The sequence below is a fragment of the Neocloeon triangulifer genome, unplaced genomic scaffold (assembly GCF_031216515.1).
Source record: "Neocloeon triangulifer isolate White Clay Creek 2 clone unplaced genomic scaffold, ASM3121651v1 ptg000022l, whole genome shotgun sequence".
NCBI lineage: Eukaryota > Metazoa > Arthropoda > Insecta > Ephemeroptera > Baetidae > Neocloeon > Neocloeon triangulifer.
The window spans coordinates 2,131,497-2,151,711 of NW_026775562.1; the positions used below are offsets into that span (position 1 = coordinate 2,131,497).

General features: G+C 35.5%; 1 protein-coding gene across 3 annotated transcripts; it reads right to left on the reverse strand.

The window, feature by feature from the left end:
- Window positions 1-38: 38 nt before the first annotated feature.
- LOC132204695 (TWiK family of potassium channels protein 18-like) lies at window positions 39-14,309 on the reverse strand. 3 transcript variants are annotated; one of them, XM_059633347.1, is made up of 8 exons: window positions 13,939-14,309; window positions 13,002-13,145; window positions 12,546-12,605; window positions 9,812-10,022; window positions 1,401-1,603; window positions 815-1,174; window positions 675-755; window positions 39-612 (listed from the first exon to the last, which is right to left on the reverse strand). In XM_059633347.1, the coding sequence occupies exons 1-8, from the start codon at window positions 14,230-14,232 to the stop codon at window positions 415-417; spliced, it is 1,551 nt and encodes a 516-aa protein (XP_059489330.1). In that variant the 5' UTR covers window positions 14,233-14,309; the 3' UTR covers window positions 39-414. The 3 variants fall into 3 exon arrangements, with proteins under 3 accessions (XP_059489330.1, XP_059489331.1, XP_059489329.1); XM_059633348.1 differs by lacking the exon at window positions 12,546-12,605 and having other exon boundaries at window positions 40-612; XM_059633346.1 differs by lacking the exons at window positions 9,812-10,022; window positions 12,546-12,605; window positions 13,002-13,145; window positions 13,939-14,309 and adding exons at window positions 2,260-2,576; window positions 2,943-3,227; window positions 4,128-4,426 and having other exon boundaries at window positions 40-612.
- Between the last annotated feature and the right edge of the window lie 5,906 nt (window positions 14,310-20,215).

Below are 20,215 nucleotides of genomic sequence, written 5' to 3' on the forward strand. Positions count from 1 at the left end.
AATTCTATTAACTAATTGTACATGTTTGATTCATTAAAAGAAACTCATTTGAATTATTAAGATGTAGAATAAGATTTATTTGCATCATTTTATCTTTGGTAAGCGTATTTTTCAAATAATCGTCAGCACTCCTCATAGGTTAGAAGTCATTTATTTTGTGACATTGAAACTTGTATTTTATCTGGCATAATAATCAACCTTTATCCGCGAGTGAGCACACACCGTCAAGGCACTTAATCTTTTATAAATGAAAACCAGGACGCTAAATTTTCTAAACATATTTGTGCAATCAAAACAATAATCACAAGCCGCAATAATGAAAAGGGCCCCTTTCACTCACACACACTCGCTCAGTCTGTTCAAATTTAATCTCAAAAATCGTCAAAATTCAATGGGTGAATTTTGAATAATTTATCACTGGGTCTCCACACTGAGACCATCCAAATTTTCTTCGCTGGCTTTCTTGGCCGCTGGGTGATGGACCTCGGCCAATTCGACTTGGCCGGGAGTGTTTCTGGCCGCCTCTTCTTCAGCGGCCGCTGCTGCCAGTCTCAGGCCAAAGGAGGCTCCTATTTTGGAACTGGCTTGTCTGAACGAGTCGGACAACTTCACCTAAAAATTAATTTTAAAAATTAGTTTCCTTTCTCCTTAGTTTTTTTTTCATAATTTTTTACCTGAACGACATTTATGCACATAGAGGTCAAAGCCAGGCCAAAGACCAGGTAAACAATCGAGCCCATCATAAACATGGGATGCTGTTAGAAAAATTTATTGATAAAAATATAGTTTTTTTTTTTTAATTTTAAGTAATTACATTGGGGACGTAATCTCCAAATCCGATGGTTGACATGGAAATGAAAACAAAGTAGAAAGCCTCAAAAAATGACCACTCTTCCCAGATGCAGTACAGGGAGGCACCGACCAATATGTAGATGACCAGTATGACGAATGCCACGGATATGGGCAGGTTGAACTCGTCATCAATGCAGAAGTTGCTGGGAGCAGGTGTTGGTGGTTCTCCACCCGTACCTGGCACCCCCAGCAGCTCCTGCATTTGCGCACCAGCCTCCTCAGGGTCGGCGCCGTTGATACCACGGTTGGTGCCGTTGGTGTCGCCAGGCTTCTTCTGGAAACGGGCGATGTCATACACCATTTGAACTCCTTTCATCATGTCCTGAAATACAAATTCCCATTTTAATATGTAAGAAATAATTTTAATTAGAATTATATGCAAAGCAATGGTGATTTTGATTTAGCAAAAATTTGGAACTTCTACAAATTGAAGAAAGAATATACTCACCACTCATTTATTTTATAACCGGCCACCAAAATAAATTGTGTTCATTATTCAACAGGATTTTTTTATATTGTCTCAAAAATATTCTCTTATTTATTATTACCTGAACAGGCCCGGTGTGCCTGACTTTCCTACAGCTGCCGGTGTAATAAAGTCTGCGGACAAACGCCCACAGGAACTTCATGGCCCTGGTGAACATCTTACCAAAGTCAGCCAGCAGTATCAAAAATAATGGGATGCCAAAAATTGCGTAAATGATGGTGACCGCCCTTCCTGTGTTTGTCGAAGGCACAATGTGACCATAGCCTGCATTCAAGACAAAATTAAATTAAAAAAATCATCCAAAAGATTAAAAATCAGCTTGCACTTTAAACACCAACAGTTCAGCATTTTTTTAATAATTATTTAAACAATGTTTAAAAGTATTAGATACTTTTTTCACGATTCCAAAGCTAAAAAAGTGAGGCGTAATTTATTTCCCACGCGCTTCGCTCAGGCTTTTTAAAATTCTATCGAGCGTGTCTTTCTTTCGTGTCGAGCGACCATGTGTGCGCCGGCTGGAGCAATTGAGTTTTAAAAGGGTGGTTGTATCTGCAGTGCGGAAAACTTGTAATCAAATATAAAAGAATGATAAAAATGTTGAGTGCTGCGACTGTACCAAGTCAGTAAGTATAGCTCTCAAATAAATAAAATGACAATGACGCATTAGCAAGCAACAAAAAATGCAATTTTTATGTTTTCAACAGTTTCATAAATTTTCCACCAAAACAAACCTCAAATAATGATTCTTATAGAAGATCCTGTGTTAGTTTAAAGAACGCAAAAATTCTGGCATAATTTCAATTCAAATTTATGAAAAAAAAATCAAATAATTTAAAAATAAGATTTCACACATTTTTTTAAATTTACAAGAATTAGTATAAAAGACCCTAATAATACAAGGGTCTGATTTTTTTCTTTACCAATTGTGGTGACCACTGTGATGCAGTAGACGACCGAGTTGAGGAAACTCCAGGAGCGCTTGCCGGAGTAGGTGTTGATTCCGGCGTCAAAGGCGACCTGGAGTTGGTCCTCGAACTCCCACAACTTCCTGCGCGCCATTGACTTCCACTCCTCCTCGCGCAGTTGTTGACTCTTGACCCACAGGTTTTCGATGAAATCCCTTTTGACCCGCTTGACCCCGCATTTGTAGAACTGTTCAAATGTGCTCTCGATGAAGCGGAAGACGAATCCGCCAAAGCCGCAGAAGAGGAAGAGAATCACGAAGGCGCAGAAACACCTGAATTTTTTGTGAGAAAACTAGTTCAGAAGACGCTGAATTAAAGCCAATTCAGATTTTATTTTATAAGAGATGAAGTATTATTACTTAAGTGAATTAAATAAATTATTAAAAATAAATTTTCTTTTTAAAGTGGGATTATGTACAACAATATAATAATTTGTGAAGATATTATTTTTCCTAAAATTTTTTATAATGATTTGCAAGCAAAATTACAAAAACTCGGAAAAAATTCCACTTTGAAAATTTTACTTTTTATCATTAATTTTCCTTTTCCTATCTATTTTGTACGTTTTACTTCCTATTTGTATGCAATTATCTTTATCTTATCTCTTGCAGGTGGTTCGCACCAAGTTCACACCTAACCTGTTGGCCTCGATCTTAAGCTTTTCCCACTCCTCGGCGTTATCAGCCTTGAACTGCGGCCAAACGTGCCGAGCCTCAAACATCATTTCGAAGTAGCTGTCGAAAAATCCCGGTCTTTCCTCTTCGTCTTGAGCTTCTTCCTGCTTTTCACTCGACCCCTCTTGATCTTCGGCTTCCTCATCTTCCTCTTTGATTTGGTCCTCGGCAGGTTCCGGGGGTGGCAGAGGAGTTGGGACTCGTTCCTCTTCCTGTTCCAGCTGTTGGATTTCGGCCAGGCGTTTCCGTCTGCTCAAATGTAGAGAAAATTTGCACCGTGTCACTTAAATTTAAAGTGAAAAATCTGGTGAAATTATAATTTCAACGCGAGCTTTTTCCGAACCAATGCACTTGCATTTAAATAAAAATTAAATATTTGAAATTGAATGGCTAAAATATTTACTTTATTTTAAATGAAGAAGCCACATATAATAATTTTGAGATATATTATGGGAAATTTGCTAACTTTAATTTCGAAAGAGGCGACTTGTTGAAAAATTTACCATTTTAACTTTTTTCTATATGCAGGTGAGTTTTAAAATAATTAAAATATCATATATGCCATGATAAGCATTATTGCTATAAAAATTGAATTAAATAAGAGATTCTACATGAAAATCATAAAATTGAATACGTACAGAGCAGCTCTAAATCAATAAATTAAAAAAAATGGTAAGAGCAAATTTTCAGTAGTAAATAAAGCATTTTTTTATGTTTAAAAAATTTAATAAACAAAAACTTACAAACTCAAAACATAATTAAAAAATTATCAAAATAATTCATGAGGTGGAATTTTCATTGCCCTTTATTTTCAAGATCAAAACAAAAACTTATGAAAAAATCCAAACTTCAAAATAATTTTTACCGGGAGAACAATAAAAATAAAAACTTATTTAAATTTGCATAAAAAATTTCCACTATGCGGCTTCTCTTGTGGAAAACCGCCTCTAATTGAATAAAACTGCTTGTCTGCTCACTTGGAGGAGCAAAACAAAAGGGGGTATAAGAAATTTTGAGCAGTTGATTCACTGCGGCTAAAAATAGTCCAGTCCGAAAATAATCATCGAAAGTAAAAAAAAAAGAGAAGCCCCCTTGCGTATTTAATTAAAAACATAAATTTTTAATTTTCCGGTATATTTGTTAATATACCTGCGAGCCTCCTTGCTGGCCGCCCTGTCCCTCGAGTGGGACGTTCGGCGTCGGACGGCCGGTCGGACGAGCACCTCGTCTGGCTCACGAAGGTGAAAGGTCAGTTCGGTCTCGAGGGTGGCGAGCGGCGCCCTGCCGCGATCGCTCGGCGACAACTCGCCCTTGATGCCCTTAAGCATGTCGTCCTCGTCGGCCATGTTGCAGCAGCAAAACTGGAGCACCTCCGTCCGACGGCTAATTCCGTGGCTCCCCTCGCCGGCCGGCCGCTCTCCCGCCCTACGCGCCAGAACGACGCAGCCGAGCGACTGCCAAAGTTCTTCTTCGCATTGCGGCGTTCGTGGTTCGCAGCACCGCCAGGTGAACCCGCGAACAACTCGAGGATCGCACGTGTGAAAGACGCGCCAATCGCGACAAAGATATCATCTCAAAATTAATTAATTGCATCAAGAATTAAAATTCCTCGTCTTTAAAAAAGTCAATCAACACATTTAATGCAGAATTTTGGGGGCAAATCTGAAGTGGATCTAATAAATTTAAGACTGTAAATTTAATTTAGACTGTAAAATAATTTAAAAAATTTAAATATTACATGAAATCCAATTATTTCCTGGCATAAATAGTAGGCAAAATTTGACTCATAAATTCGGGCAAAATAAGACAAACTATGGTGATATTTTCAATAAATTTAATTACTGATTATAATTTTTGGAAATAAGAAAACCTTGTCTTCAACAAGGTTGTCCATATTCATGTTGCTCAAGTAAGAAAATTGAACATTTTGTTCACAAACTATTCAGATTTTACAAATTTCCTGTTATAACCACAAGCTTTGCATTCGGGTCAAGCAAACTTCCATTTCCAAATTTGAAATCCAAAATCAGTGGGGAATGTCCAAATCTTCAAAGCCAGGAAAGACTGAACTCATCTGGTATTTCAAAATAGGAAATGGAAGTATACGCTGACCTGAATGCAAACTTCGCGGGCATAAAAGAAATATTTTGAAATTAAAAAAGGTTATGAGCAAATAATTCAATTTCTGTGTTGCGCGGGTTGCATATATTTGTCAGGCAAAAAATTATTAGAGGAAGAGTGGAGACACAACTGCGCTGAGAAACGACATTAACGACATGTTGCTCTAAAATTAAAAAAAAAAATTAATTCAAATTTCCCATTATACATTTTATTCAAAAGTTAAGTTTGGGTTTGAAGTTAATATGACGCCGATTCCTTGAAATTGTCAGTTCTTCTATTGAAAGAATTTCACACTCGACTTGCTCGAGGGTTGATTCACGCACCGAGTTTGAATTTAAATTTGGCTTTTCCTCGATGGGCTGAAACGTGTAGAACAGGATATTTTTTTTCTACCAAGCAATAAATGACTCGAAAAAGTGATTAAGGAAAAGCAAATTTAAATTCAAACACCAATAATTTCAACAATTTAATACTTTGTCTAATTCCCAGGAAAAAATACCAAAAATGAAAGTGAATTTTACCGTAAAACTTGAGTTCATATTAATCTGATGTTAATCAAATCTACAATTGTGATGTATCAATGGAAAAGATCCCTAAAAATAATAGGTATTTACGGCATAAAAACGGCATCAAAATGATTTAAAATTAAAATTTATTAATATACAAGGAAACAATATTAAAAATATACGTTTTCATAGTTTTTTTTTTCAGGTTCTAAAAATAGATCTAATGTTCTGCTAAAATGTCATCAATATAAATATTTTGACAGGAGATTCTCTTTTGTTTACATCTCACGGCGGGTAAACCATGCAAATCAAAATTTATTTTTTTCAGGCTGAGAGGATGAAACTCAAACTCTCGACCCCTCTCCGAAAAAGAACTTTCAAGTGTGTTTGGTTTAACCTAAAAATTATGTATCTGACAGACGAGACGGTTTGTTATTCCAATCAGTGAAGCTCATTTCGAAATTTAAAATTTTCCTGCAAGTTTCTCCGACAAACGAGCGCCACATCCGATCGTAAATTCGGAAAACCCGAAACCAAAAGATTGTGTCAAAGGGAGTCGTCGGGCGGCGTCACCACAAATTACGCTCGCCTTTTTTCATCCCCTCTATTATTAGATCTTCTTCTCGGTGCACATGGAGACTTCATTCTCATTCCTGGCAAACGGACAAGCTGAATAAACACACACCCCTATAATTCACTTCATGCGGGCTGATTTATTAGATCGACTGCAGATTCAAATCTAAGCGGCGCGTGCAAATGATTCATGATAATTTGTAAAAAGTCAAAATCCAGCTCATAATTTTTTCGTATCAATTTAAAAAAAAACTAACCGATAAAAAAAATGAGTATTCATGTCTGAAGACAATTAAAAAAAGGTCCAAAATATTCGAACTTCTTGAAATATTTGATTTTTCAGGAAAAACATTGCATTTAAAAGGCGAAAACTGAAGAAAAATAAAATCTTTTTTACGCTTTTGGTGGCTTGCAGTGGCTTGGTGCAAATTTTTGTAAAAAAGATGCATATTTATCGAGGATTGATTTTGTTACTATAAAAGCACTTTTTTTTATTCTAGCAGAAATAATTAAAATATGAAATGGACTAAAAATTATGATTTTTTTTATTAAATAGTGGAAGAAAATTATAAAAATGAGGATTTTTTGGTAAAATTTTGGTCTTTGAAATGTGAAATAATTTGTTTAAAGAAAATGTTAATCAAAATCCTTTAACCAGGAATGCAATACCAACTTTAGCAATGCGTCAAGTAAATATAAATAAAATGGAAATCAAACCACAGCAACTTTGTCAATATTAAATTTTCAAATAAAACGCTCAATCAAAAAATTGAACCACACTAATTCCACTTTTTCAATTAACCCAGGAAAATATTTTTTTTAAATATTTTTTTTACGACTGGATGTCTTTGGATAATTTTAGGTTCATCTTTGAAATAACGCGATGCACAGAAATTTATTAGCGCAGCTCATAATTTTACCTCTTCACTTAAATTCCGACCAGTCGTAAACAATTCAATTTTATATGTTCATGCAAATGAAACGAATTTCGCGTGCGTCAGTGAGGTCAGTGCCTGGCTGGCGTTTTGGAAACGATATATGCACCACCTCCGCAGAAAGAGTTGTGGGCCAAAACTAAAATTACGTACGCGCGCGCGAGAGAGCCTCATCTTTTTATAACGCGCGCGGCCCTCATCTGGTCCGCCGCCGCCGACAGAGATCCAAACTCTCTCATCAGCTTTTGCGCTGCCCCATTATTATTTTATTGACGCGCCGTACTGCTTTTTAAGCGTCCGACCCCCGCCGAGATCAAATCGGGGCTTAATTAGTGTTGACGGATCTTCAGATTACTTAGCGGGATTAGCCCAAAAGAGCTTAGGTTTTATCATAAAAAACTCACAAGTGCATCAATATTTGTTATAAATATTAACTTCGTTATAAAATGATGCCATTTTTATTTAAATCTGTTTTTCTATATTGATTTTTATGAATCTAAAAGTTAAGCTTTATTTTGAGAGCAATTTATATTATTTTAAATAATTATGAAACAATCACGACGCGTTTACAGAAATTGTCTGAAATTTTTCGTGTAATTTTGATTTAGAAAAATTAAAAATCTTTACAGGGGTATTTTTTTATAAAATGTTTATATATTATTTTGATAAAATAATGGCATGGAATATACAGAAATTTTGTAATAAAAATTGGAAAATTTTATTTTAATTTTACAAAAACTCTAAAATGAATTAGCTGCGAATTTTTCAAACTTTTATTCAAATTTTAAATGATGCTGTGTTTGGGTCTGTTGCCGAAATTTCAACGTTTCAGGAAATTTGGCCCCAAATCTTCTGTTATGTATGTTTTATTTCTCTCCTTTAAAAATTTCGAAATTAAGACATGCTTTAAATATATTTTCAGTGCATTAATTGTTGAGAATGTTTTTCACACCTCCGTTTCGTCCGCCGCCATCGTTATTTACGCAACCGTAGCCATTAGCAAACTGCGTTGAAATGATTTTTTTATTTTTTTCTCCTTGCCGCCCTTTCGAGAAAGTCTGAGTGACTGGTTGGCAGATTGATCTGACTCGGCGAACAAAGCGAGTTTGAAACGGGCCGTGAACGCGACCCGCGTTGATTTATTTTCATTTATTTAATTTAAACCTTTTGAAATTTAAATTTAGCCGCTGACGGTCGGACGCTCCAGGAGAAGAACAAAAGGTGCTTTTGGGGTTGGGGAACGAGTGTGACTCAAGAAGCGCGACCATCTCTCGTCGTTTTTTCTCGCTCACTGAGTAACCGGGGATTAAAATACCGTCGGCTTTACGATTTGATTGTGTTATTTTTCGGTCGGTTAGTCAACGCTCGGCTACGCGAAAAACAAAACGCACGCAACTATTAGCAAAGCAACGTCAGATTAACTACCTGAATAAAACGCTCGTTTCTGTCCGACACGCAAATTCAGAGGCTGATTCATGTATAGGTGAAGAAACCTTATTTTAAATTGGAAAAGTGGCTTTTTTGGCCCAAATTGAAGGTGAAAATTTCCCAGTTGAAAGAATCTTATTGTTTTCAGCAAATTAAATTAAATTTGTATTTTTCTTGTTTACAATACGTCAATATATGTATATTTTTCTTACAAAAACATCATTTTCTGCTTGTAATATTAAATAATATTTTTTTTTCAAATATTGTCAAAAACGGATTGACAGAGTAAAAACATAAATAGCTGCTATTGATGGAGTGTTTTTTTTATCTCGGAATTAGCTTTATCTTTATTAAAATCAAGCATAATTTATTTAAAAAATATTGAAAAATGATATTTTAAAAGTATCAATATAATATTTCCTTTCCCCCCCTGATTTGTCAGTTTTGTGTAGCTTCAAATTAATTTCTTTTACTGACAATGAGACAAGAATTTATACTGTCGTCACTTCTCTTCACATAGATACAGATGTAATAAAAGTTTAATTTTAATAAATATTAATTTTAATCAATTCAACCATAACTGCTATTTCCTCTCATTTAAATGTAAATTCACGCTCATCAATTTGTCTCGACCAAGTTGAGGCGCAAAAAGAAACAAGCTCCAATTGTTCTCTTGGCTCAAGTTCAACCGGCTAGCTCGGTGGACTCGCTTTTAAAATTAATTTCAGCACAATAAAACACGCAATTAATTAATCGGAGGTGTGCCGGCGAGACGCTTTCAATTTTTTGTTCGCACCAACATGTTAAATTTTTCCGGCGAAATGACGCGTCCAGAGTGCTTATTATTCCAATGGGTTTACTTTATCGCAATTCTGCTCAGCATCAGCAGACCACGCCAAATCGACAAGTGAGACGGCGCAGGGGATCGATTTCGGAATCGAGCCAAGTCTGGGCTTGAACGCACTAAAATGATATTTGAAATTGGAGCGGCGTGAAAAGTTGACGAGCTGAAAACGACTCCTTTCTCTTCCAAAACAAACGAAAACTCGCCTTTTTTTACACACTAATCTGGTTACAGCGTTTATTTGATCCTGTCTCTGTAATTCGTGGAAAAGAAAAAACAAACAGAAAAAGTAAAAAAGTTGCAGCTGACTTGAAAAAATTTAATCAAGTCTTTTTTTTTTAAAGTCCCGAAATGTGAAAAAAATCCAGTTTTCTTTAAAATAATGCTGAACTGATGGTGAATATTAAAAAAGAAAAATGCACTCACCAATGGTCGTGTAAATGGTGCCGCAGTAAAAAACGGCGTTCCAAAAATTCCACGTGTCGGTTGGTTTGTCGATAAGGTCGCGGTCTTTGTACGCCGTGTATAAAAAGTTCTGGTACTTGTTGAGTCTTTGAGTCGCTTCCAGAAACCACCGTTCCTCGTTGGACTTGGACAAGTTTGTCGACAGCAAGCGCAAGTCCTCCAAAAACGATTGCTGCAAACAAAATTAGCACGTCTCATGAAAAACTAAAGCAAATTCATAAATGGATTAGTAAAAATATTTAAAAATTAGTACAAAATTGAAAAATAAGTATTTTATAAAGATTTTAGCAATCGGTGCGTGTCTGCAGAGTTTCATTTAAAAACTAATTTACTAATTTTAAGGAAACAATGAGAAATAAATTAAAAAAAATAAATAAATGGAAAAAAACGCTACTAAATTGCCTTTTACTAAATCAGATTCTTTTAGTTACAAACATTTAATTAATTGAATTAAATTTTTAAAGTAATGACCTTAATATTTATTTTGAAATATGCAAAAAATTTGCTAGGAATTAAATTCCAGCAATGCTTTTACCCTTTTTGTGAAAAATTATTACCTTAAATTAAATGAAATCAGTAAAATCGATTAATAATTTTGAAAGTGTTTTTGAAAGGATTGAACTTCATACGCGCTTGCGTCGTGTGCACTCATTTGACCTTTTTAGGCAAAAGAAGCGCAGGAACAAAGAAGTTCAACGACCGAATTTGGACTCGGTACCATCAAATAAACTCCAAAGCCAGCGGCGATTACAAGTGGTTCTCTTTTTCATCTCAAGTGGATGTGAAATTCTCTCCGTGCAAAAAATTACAATCACTTGGCAGGGCCGCAGAAACGCTGAACATATAAAAAAACCGAGCTCATTTTTCATTTAGCTTTTTTTTAAACGAACCAAAAGAAATTCACTCGGGTTGACTGACTAGACACGAATGTACTTAGTTTAATTGCGGTGTTTTATAATCAGTCAGTTCTCACGCCACCCATAAATAGTGAAATTTTTTAGGAAGAACAATTAAATGCTATTTTAAATTTTGACGTTCAAATTGGCAGATTTAAAAACTTTTAAATAGGCAGAGCCTTTGCCAATGTGGAGCTCCTTGCGATAAATTTACTTACAAAATTGTATCTTTCAATTTTTATTGATTCACTCTTAATTTTTATTTATTCGTTTCAAACTATATTGCAACTTGTATGAGCTAATATTACATTTTTTTTTTTATTTGAAGTAACAAGAGAGCAAAATGCCAGTCTCAAATTACTAGCAGCACTTACGTTATGAATATAAAGTATAACGACTGTGACGGATATTAAATTTACAAAAACATGCAGCGAATATCAAAGAAGCGTGAAACATAAAACTCATCTCATGTCAGAATGACGCACTGCAGAGATGCAATTTAGAACGCGATATTAAAATGCAAACTCAAACATTAATAAAAAATGAGCAACTTTTTGCATTTTCATCCCAGCAAAATTATTGCAAACGCAAAAAGTCCGGAAAGAAAATTCATGCTAGACCGAATTTCCTGTTTAAAAGTTTTCCAAGCAACATGCCGACACCCTTTTCAAATCTTTAAGTAACTTACGAATGGGTTTTTCATTTTTGCTGAATTATTTTACTACCGCTTGCAAGGAAATGAGCCCAAAAATAATCGATAAGAAATTTGATCAGCTTTCAAAAGCTTGTTAATTTTGTTGATTTTCAGCATCAGATTTTCCCAATAGAGGATAAAAGTTAAGGTCGAAAATTATTCAATATTCACTTTCCGAAAAATGTTCAACTAATAACGTCTCTGATGGCACAAAGGGAAGTGTCCAAATGGCAGTCTCGCGGACTAGATAAGAGCAGGAAATGAAGTAGCTCTATTTTATCCTACCAGTTTATCTTGTTACAAAATTTCAGCCGCATCCTCTAAACAAACAAAAACGCGCAAATCTAGGCAGCGGCCATAAAAAAACCATAAAAGTAGAACAGTTTGTTTGTTTTGGTATTATTAAAAAAATATATTTACATATATATTCTCATAGAATTTAAATTGTTAATAAATATATAATTTTGCTCGCGTGCGATTTCGTCGGCCACGCAACACCTCGTGCAAGTGACAGGACTTCGTGGTGTACCGAGTTATCGATCCTCCGTTGGGATTGCGGCACTTCAGGGCGCTTTCGTAGCAAAAGCAGGAAAGGCGCCGGCCCTTCTTCGCACTTTGTGACTCAACTCGTTCGGTTAAATGCACAAATGGCTGTTGGAAGTGTTCCAGCAACAGGCCATAGGAAATCTCAGTGATTCATTAGCGATTCAAAATAATGGAGGAAAAAGACTTGATTTAATTGCATTTTCACCAAATTTTAATATTTTGTCTTTAAATTTTTTCAAAAGTGAATATTATCCTAATTTTATTGTGTTCAACATTCTGTAAAAAAAAATTAACACATAATTTTCAAAAGTTTTAATTGTTGGAGAATCAATTTATTTCATTCTTGAACCGAAGTAATTGCAAGTTGAAAAAAGTTAGATTTTATTAAAATTTCTCAAAATGTACGAGATTTTGATGAATTGAAAATAAAAACACGCAAGAATGTTTGTCATCTTTTAATTCAATCAATTTAATTTTTGGCCTTTGTATTAATATTAAATATAAGAAAATAAAAATTCACATTCTATAGTATTTTCAAATTAAATTTAAAGTTAACAACCTGGCAACGTTCTTCTAGTTTTTGGTTGTAGACCATTTTCCCACCTTCTACAAGGAGTACCTGCGTGGAAAAATGTGTTATCAGTGATTAGTACTTTTAGTATTATTTCTCAATTAATCTCAACTGTTTTTTTTGTCCCTATAATTTCAATAATTTACATTTTATTTTACTTAAAATATTCTAATTGCTTGAGCTTTAATTTTTAACAACTGGTTTTCGTCAAATTTAACTTGCTGTTGTGCAATTTAAAACCGAGCTTGACGAAATTCAACAGACATCAGACGTCGGTTCGGAGGAAGTGATTTGTGGAGAAAAAAAAAAATAAAAAGGATTCTGGTTTGGCTGCCAAGAATTCGGCTTCAAGGCGCGCGGCCGAAAACATTATACATTATTTCATGTTAAAATTATTTATGTTAAAAAGCAGAAACAAACAATTGTAATTTTTCTTCTTCTTACCTTCTCTCTGAAGAAGTCGGCTCGGGCTTTGTTTTCGTGCGGACCTTCGATGGCTACGAAGATGGTCGCGCCCAAAATGCTGTAGCCCAAAACGACGAGGAAGAGGAAAAAGTGCGTGAACCACTTTTGCGACCAGTGGCTCACCTGGAACATCCAATTTGAATAACATTAAGGCTTGGACTTCCATTTTAATTAGGAGTCTATTTCGGGACAGAGTGCGTCGGGAACCAAACGAAAGTTGACGGGCGTGACTAAAATTTTAAACTGACACAAGAGACCGCTTTCAAAATCATTTTTAATTTAAATTGAAATGACAAGAAAGAAAAAATACAAAGATATTAAAAAATAATTAATTTTGATGGTACTTTTAGACAGAGAAAAGGAAAGTATTGGAAAAAGCTCAATATTGTATTATTTCATTTGTTTAAAAAATTTAAAAAAAAAGGAGAAAGAGGTTTGAATTCAAAAAATGCCAAATATTGACAAGAAATTAACTTAAGAATAAATTCAATTAACTCATGGTCTTTTTTAGCCAAGGAATTTTTAACAAAATCTTTATGTTTCAAATCCATTCAAAGTTTCCATTTCACAACAATTGATTTATCTTTCTTTTTTTTAAACAATTACTCATAATTTTTTTTAGTGAAATGTCCTCCAAATGATAAATTTCTAGATAAAATTAAGCACTTTTTCATTTAGAAAAGGACTTAATTGATGTAAAATAAAATTTAAATTATTTTTAATAGTTTTTTTTTTAATTATCTTATGCGACAAGAAAACAGTCTAGGACCTTTCTTGCGACTATTTTACTAACTTCCCAATCACGCAGCACATAAAATTTTTGGTAATAATTAAAAAAAAAACTATGATTTGTGAACCAACTGTTGAATGGCAAATCTGAATCAACAGGTTAATTGCGCAAAAAAAATTTAAATACCTTATTGTAAAGCCAAAATGCGGTCTTCTCGCCGACGCTGAGGCCCGACTTGCCCATGTTGACGGTGAAGTCCTTGACGCCCCTGATCTGCTTGAAGACGAAGCCCGAGCGGAAGGCCCCGTGGGCCCCCCAGGGGCCGTCGGGCAGCGCCGTCCCGGGAATTGATGCGGCCATCGCCGGCATGCCGAGGGTCGACGCCGCCGACGGCATCCGGTACAGCGGCGGCATCGAAAAACTGGTCAGTTCGGCCGGCGGCAGACTGATGCGGGGCCGCGACGGCCGCGGCGACGCCATCCTTTGCTTCTACTACGGCCGCGGAGATCAACACGCGCGCATAATCGGCACCACTGACTGACGGATGAGAAATAAAAGACGCGTGTTTTGGTCTCTCCGGCTGGCCGTGAACGCAGCGCCACACGCGTGCGCACGGCGGGACCGAAACTCACAATCAGTCGCACACTCTGATCAAGTCGCGATTTTTCTTATTCTCTCAATAAATTAATGTAAAATAATGAAATTTTTAATTGAGTTTATTTTTAGATTAGAAGAGAATAAGATATTAATGAAAATTTTCTTTTTGGTTCATTTTTTTGGAGAAATTTCAAAATAGAATTGGATTTAAAAAGAAAAATTAAAAAATACTTTTTTGCTGTGAGATCACTTAAAAGTAAGAATATTACAACGCAATAAATCAATTTCATTCATTTGCATTTCAACTCAGAATTTAATTAATTTGCAATTTAAAAGCTATGGAAAAACAGATTAATTGCCACGGACTGGATTTTTTAGCACAATAAAGTACTTTTCAGTTTTTAGTCATTCGTTTTGTTTATTTATTCAAAAAAGAGATCGTATTTAGAATACAATTATTTAAAGAAATTAAATGAAATGCATATTTTCAATATTAAAAAATATTTCAATTGTTTAACCATTTTAATAAATTAAAATCAATCCAGAGCTGTAGAATTTTAAATTTTTATAAGAAAAATTGATTCTAAAAGTTCTAATTTGAAATTCTCAAAATTGAAAACTCTTGTAATATTTTGGAACTTCATAAAAAAAAAAAAATTTTTTCATCTTATTATGCTGAGAGTAATCTAATGATATATTAAAAATTTTAATGAATACCTTATAATAATTTTTAAAGTTATGATATGAAATTAATTATAACCTTCAGATTGACTGGAACTTCGATTCCGAGCGCCTGGTAGCTCTCGATGGCGTGCAACCATCACAAAACCGGCGCCTTGTCATCAGTTGAGCCTCGACCATACAATTTGCTTCTCAGTCAAGAGGCTCTGTGTCTCCCAAGTCCTCCTAATTTTAAATAATTAAAACAAAATCATAAATATTTTTTAAAAGCCAAAAACCTTAAGAGCAGGCTGGACGTCCAAGTGGCCGTAGACGCACAATTTCTGCTTCTTCGGGTCATTTCCAAGCTCGCCCAGCAAAACGGGGGGCAACTTCAGTTTGGTTCCATCAGGCATCACCTTAAAGATTAATTTAGATTCAAATAATTTAAGTGGATTTAAATGGGGATTGAATAAAACCTGTTTGCTCGATTGGCTATCTCAAAAAAATTCCAAACATTTTTTCAAGGTGAAATTTTCAAATTTCAATTTTAAATCTTTTTTTCGTAGAGAAAAAACCAAGATAGAAAAATGTCATACTGAACATTATGAAAGAATAGCTCTTTGCCAACAACTTTGTAATTTAAAGAGGAACCAAACAAAAATTGAAATCTTTGATGATTTAAATTTTAAATCTTTTAACTGAATTAAAAAGAAAATAGCATACGCCAACATCCACTTCCTTATAGGAAGAACGTATAAATTTATTAAAATTTTCATTGTGGCTTATGGGTGAAAAGGGTTTTATCGCCGTAAATAAAAAACTTGTGGTTCGATTTTGTTAAAATTCGTCTTAAATAATAGCCTGATAAATAAGCTACATAATGCGCACCAGAAAACCTCTTGTCGCAACGTAATTTTTTGAGAAAACCGAAAAGTACTTCATTTTTAGAGTCTCCTTTGCCAAGGCCTCTCCGCCTCGCCGCCGCCGCCGTTCACGAGAACGGCGTGAGGAGATGAGGGAGGGAAGCCTCAAGCCAGAGCGAAGAAACGTGTGCCGCTATTTTTGATAGACTTTCGCGCAAATGTATTATTTATTTAGAACGCGTTAATTTTAAGTAGTCAAATTTTCAGCGTTGTTAGATAATTGTATACAGTATTTTTCAATATGCTAGTTTTAAAATAATTTTGGTTAGGAGCGGAGTTATTAACGTTTCCGCGAGAATTTTGTTCCGTCAATTTAAAAAAATAGAGAGAAATTTTTAAAAATATAAACTTTAAGAGAAAAATGTTGCCAATTAAATTTTCTACAGTATCTTTCATAGGCCTGATGACGTCAGAATTATTTTTACCTATAAACTGAAGGCTCAAAGTCAAAATATAATTTTTTAACTAAGAATAAAATTTTTTAGAATTTTTATAAGATAGCCAATCAATTGCAAATTTTATGTTTACCAGTGTTCTCAAATTTCATTTAAAAATATTATGTAGTTTTGAAAAAAGAAAATAATATTTGATGGTACCTCATACTGCTGACGAAGACGAGCGGCGGCATCAGAGTGCGTTTGATAAAGCAATCTGCAGCTTAAAAACGGCTGAATATTTTTACATGAAATTTCAGTGCTTTATTAATAAATAAATTTCCAAGCGATTGGCTATCTTTAAAAAATTCTAAAAATTTATTGTCTAGGTTTTTAAGTTATATTTTGACTTTGAGCCTTCCGTTTATAAGTAAAAATAATTCTGACGTCATCAAGCCTATGAAAGATACTGTAGGAAATTTAATTGGCAACATTTTTCTTTAAAGGTTTATATTTTTAAAAATTTCTCTCTATTTTTTAAATTGACGGAACAAAATTCTCGCGGAAACGTTAATAACTCCGCTCCTAACCAAAATTATTTTAAAACTAGCATATCAAAAAATACTGTATACAATTATCTAACAACGCTGAAATTTTAAATACTTAAATTTAACGCGTTCTAAATAAATAATACATTAGCGCAAAACTCTATCAAACAAGTTGCTCTCGCCGGACGCTGGCTCGCCTTCGTCGACTGCCGCTGTGGTGCGTGCGCCGTGCTGCAGCCTGCAGTTGCTGTGTGCATCATGGCGGCACCGGCACCGAGTTTATTCGCACTATCGGCCTTTATTAATCGAAATCAACTTATTCAGGGGTGGTCTGGGCCTGGCGACCGCACGGGAATTGTGTCCTGACCCCACTTGTAGCCATTATGGCTTGTTTTACAGGAAAAGTGTAAATAAATATGATTTGATCAAAAGATATCGAGGCAAAATAACCGGTTGAAAATAGCATACCGGTTTGAAAATTAACACCGGTTTTTGAAGTTCAGCAAAACCGCCACCAGGCGGCACCGTGATCACATTCCGCAGGGAGAGAGTGAGTGAGGGAGAACAAAGTGGCGCGCGCATCACTCTCCCTCTAGAAGATTCTGACCAGCCGATCTGCTGGTATAAAAAGGCCAGCTCAGCCGGCAAGAGACATTCGGTGTTCGGTGCTTGGAGCTCAGGCAGAGCAGAGAGTGGGACCTCTCTGGCCAAGGAGCTAAGCATTCCGGATCATTGCTTGTTGGTTCAAGTTCATTGAACGGAAACAGCATTTCTTCAGCTTAGATCAATTGCTTGATTGGCTTAAGTTTATTAAGCGTAAATTAGCAATTGTTGTCAGGAGCCGAGAGAGATTCAAGTCGTATTGAGTGTTATTTTGGCTATAGATTAAATTCATAGATCAGATTAAATTGGTGGATAAGAGACTTCATTCGTGAAGGACTTTTTACCAGCCTTGCTGTTAGGTGCCGATTAAGTGAGATTTATCTGCTTAAGTCTATTAAGTGGGTTATTGATCTTATTCTGCAATCAGGTAGATTAACTCAATAGTTAAGGTGTAATTGGCTCAAGCTGATTGAGCGGAAATTGCATTCTTTTGATAGGCGCTTGAAATCGGTGAATCGGTGGCTCAAGTCTCGATTGAGCACCTTCATGATTGATAGCGGCAGGTGTTTCATTTGACAGATATTGTTTAAGATAAAATCCCGTCAGCCTGGGTAGGCAATAATTGGAATAATTAATCAGAATACTATATACACAGTATAGAGGTGTAAATAGCAAAGTTTGTGTGAATAAGAGAATTAGAATTAATACTGTCTCTGAGTTGGAAAAGAGTCGTACTTTGGTATATTCTTTTTTAGGGAACCGTGGCATTGTCAAGATTGTCATCGGCGCCTTTGACTGATAAAAGAGGATTACCAAATATCAATTCCTTTTATTTGAGTTCTGCTTTAGGGAACCGTGGCACTGTCAATATTGTCATCGGAGCCTTTGTCTGATAAAGAAGGACCGAATAAATCAAGGATTGATTTTGTTAGATTTGATTAAGGGCTGCTTTGTTGCTTGGAATTCTTAATAGAAAGAAGTGGTTAGAGAATCATAAAAATCCCCTAGACACACCGATCTTCAATTAGCTTCTTTCTAGGTAATTGTCGCACCCAATTACCATCCGTTAGGAAAAGCAAAGCCCGAGGACTCTGTTAATTTGGAATTAGCATTTTATTAAGATAATCAAAAACCACCTGTGCGAGCGGTCGTCTGTCTCTTTGTTAGTCTAAATAGCAGCCTTAGCAATACCCTAGGCACTTGTGTTTAGGTGAGACACGGTCGCGCGTTACACACTCTGGCCCTCAGGTAGCTTGAAATGTTAAGTCCCTCTCATAAATCGCGCTAGTCCTCTGCGGAAAACTTTCTTCCGCGATTCCCTTTGTTTGTTATCACTTGTGACCTTGCTTGTGACGTCACGATCGGTGTGCACCGAGGAGCGCGGCTGATATCGAAAATTACTAAATTTTCAATGCTTATTTTGGGGGCTTTAATGAAGGAATTTATAAATTTTGATCATTTTAAATTGTTAAATGCTATTATATTAACCACAAACGACTATAAAATGTTTTGTTTGGTTCCTCTTTAAGAACTTCCTTTCCTCCAAAATAATTAATTTTTTGATGGCAGCAGAATTAGCAAACCCTTATGATTCTTCTAAACCCGTGACTCGATTTTAAATTATAAAATATAAAAAAATTGCTAATTTTTTTTCTTAATTTTTGATAAAAAATTAATTCGTCACAATGCTTCATTATAATTAATATGTTAATTAGAATTTCCTTTCACTTTGGTTCCCGCCGCTTTTTCTCCATCTGGCGGCGCTCGTGTCAATCAAATTGCAAATCACAATCAACACGCCTCTTCTACACTGCACTTAAGGCCAAAATGATGCATTAAGATTTATTGGAATTTTCTTTTTTGAAAATTTTGAGTTAAAAACTTATTATACTTGTTGTTAAATTTGCTCAAAGGCAACAAAGTCTGTTAGTACCATATGCGTTATCGGTTTGTTTGAAATGCAAGGGTTTATTGATGTGGTTTTTTCAATTTTGCTGATTTTTTGTATTTTTTCTTGCTCATGAAATAGGGTCGCAGACCGTGACCGAAACTGGTAGAGCTGTTTGTTTTTGAATAAAAATAATTTTTTTTTGCAACGAGGAAAAGCCCGAATCTTCATTTCCTTTATTGATCGATTTTGACATTTCCAATCACACAATTTTTATTTCATTTCCACACGAATTCAAGACAGAAAAAGGGTTTTTGTGGACGGACGCGGCCATTAAGGGATAACGTCGGGCACCGTGGACAGAATGAAATTCCTGTAGAATTGAACCGGGAAAAATTCCGAAGGGCCAGAGTAGAGGCCACTGGTGCAAGTGATCCAGTGAACAAAGGCCACCAACACTTTGTCAACCAACAGAACAGGGGAAATACCGTAACCGGGAAAGTTTTTGTACTGTAATTTTTCGGAAAATGGTCACAAAATAATTGCGATTGTCAATTGAATGAGTGTACCGAGCAATCGGTGGCGCTGTTGCTGACGCATACGTTGGATCCGTCAGTATCGAAATCACCTGAACTAATGCCGTTGTTGGTGTACTCCTGCGGACAGTTGGCGTTGGCCAAAACAGAGGTTGTGTGTCCGAAGAGCGTCTGCAAAAAGTGTTTGTTAGGAAAAGATTCTCAAAAAAAGAAAGATGGTGGACGCACGCCATTGGGGTAGAGAAGTAAACGACCAGGCCGGTGACATTGGTGGTGAAATCGTGGTAGTCGGATATAGCGTCATTGTTTGATATGGCCCTGGGAACCTCTT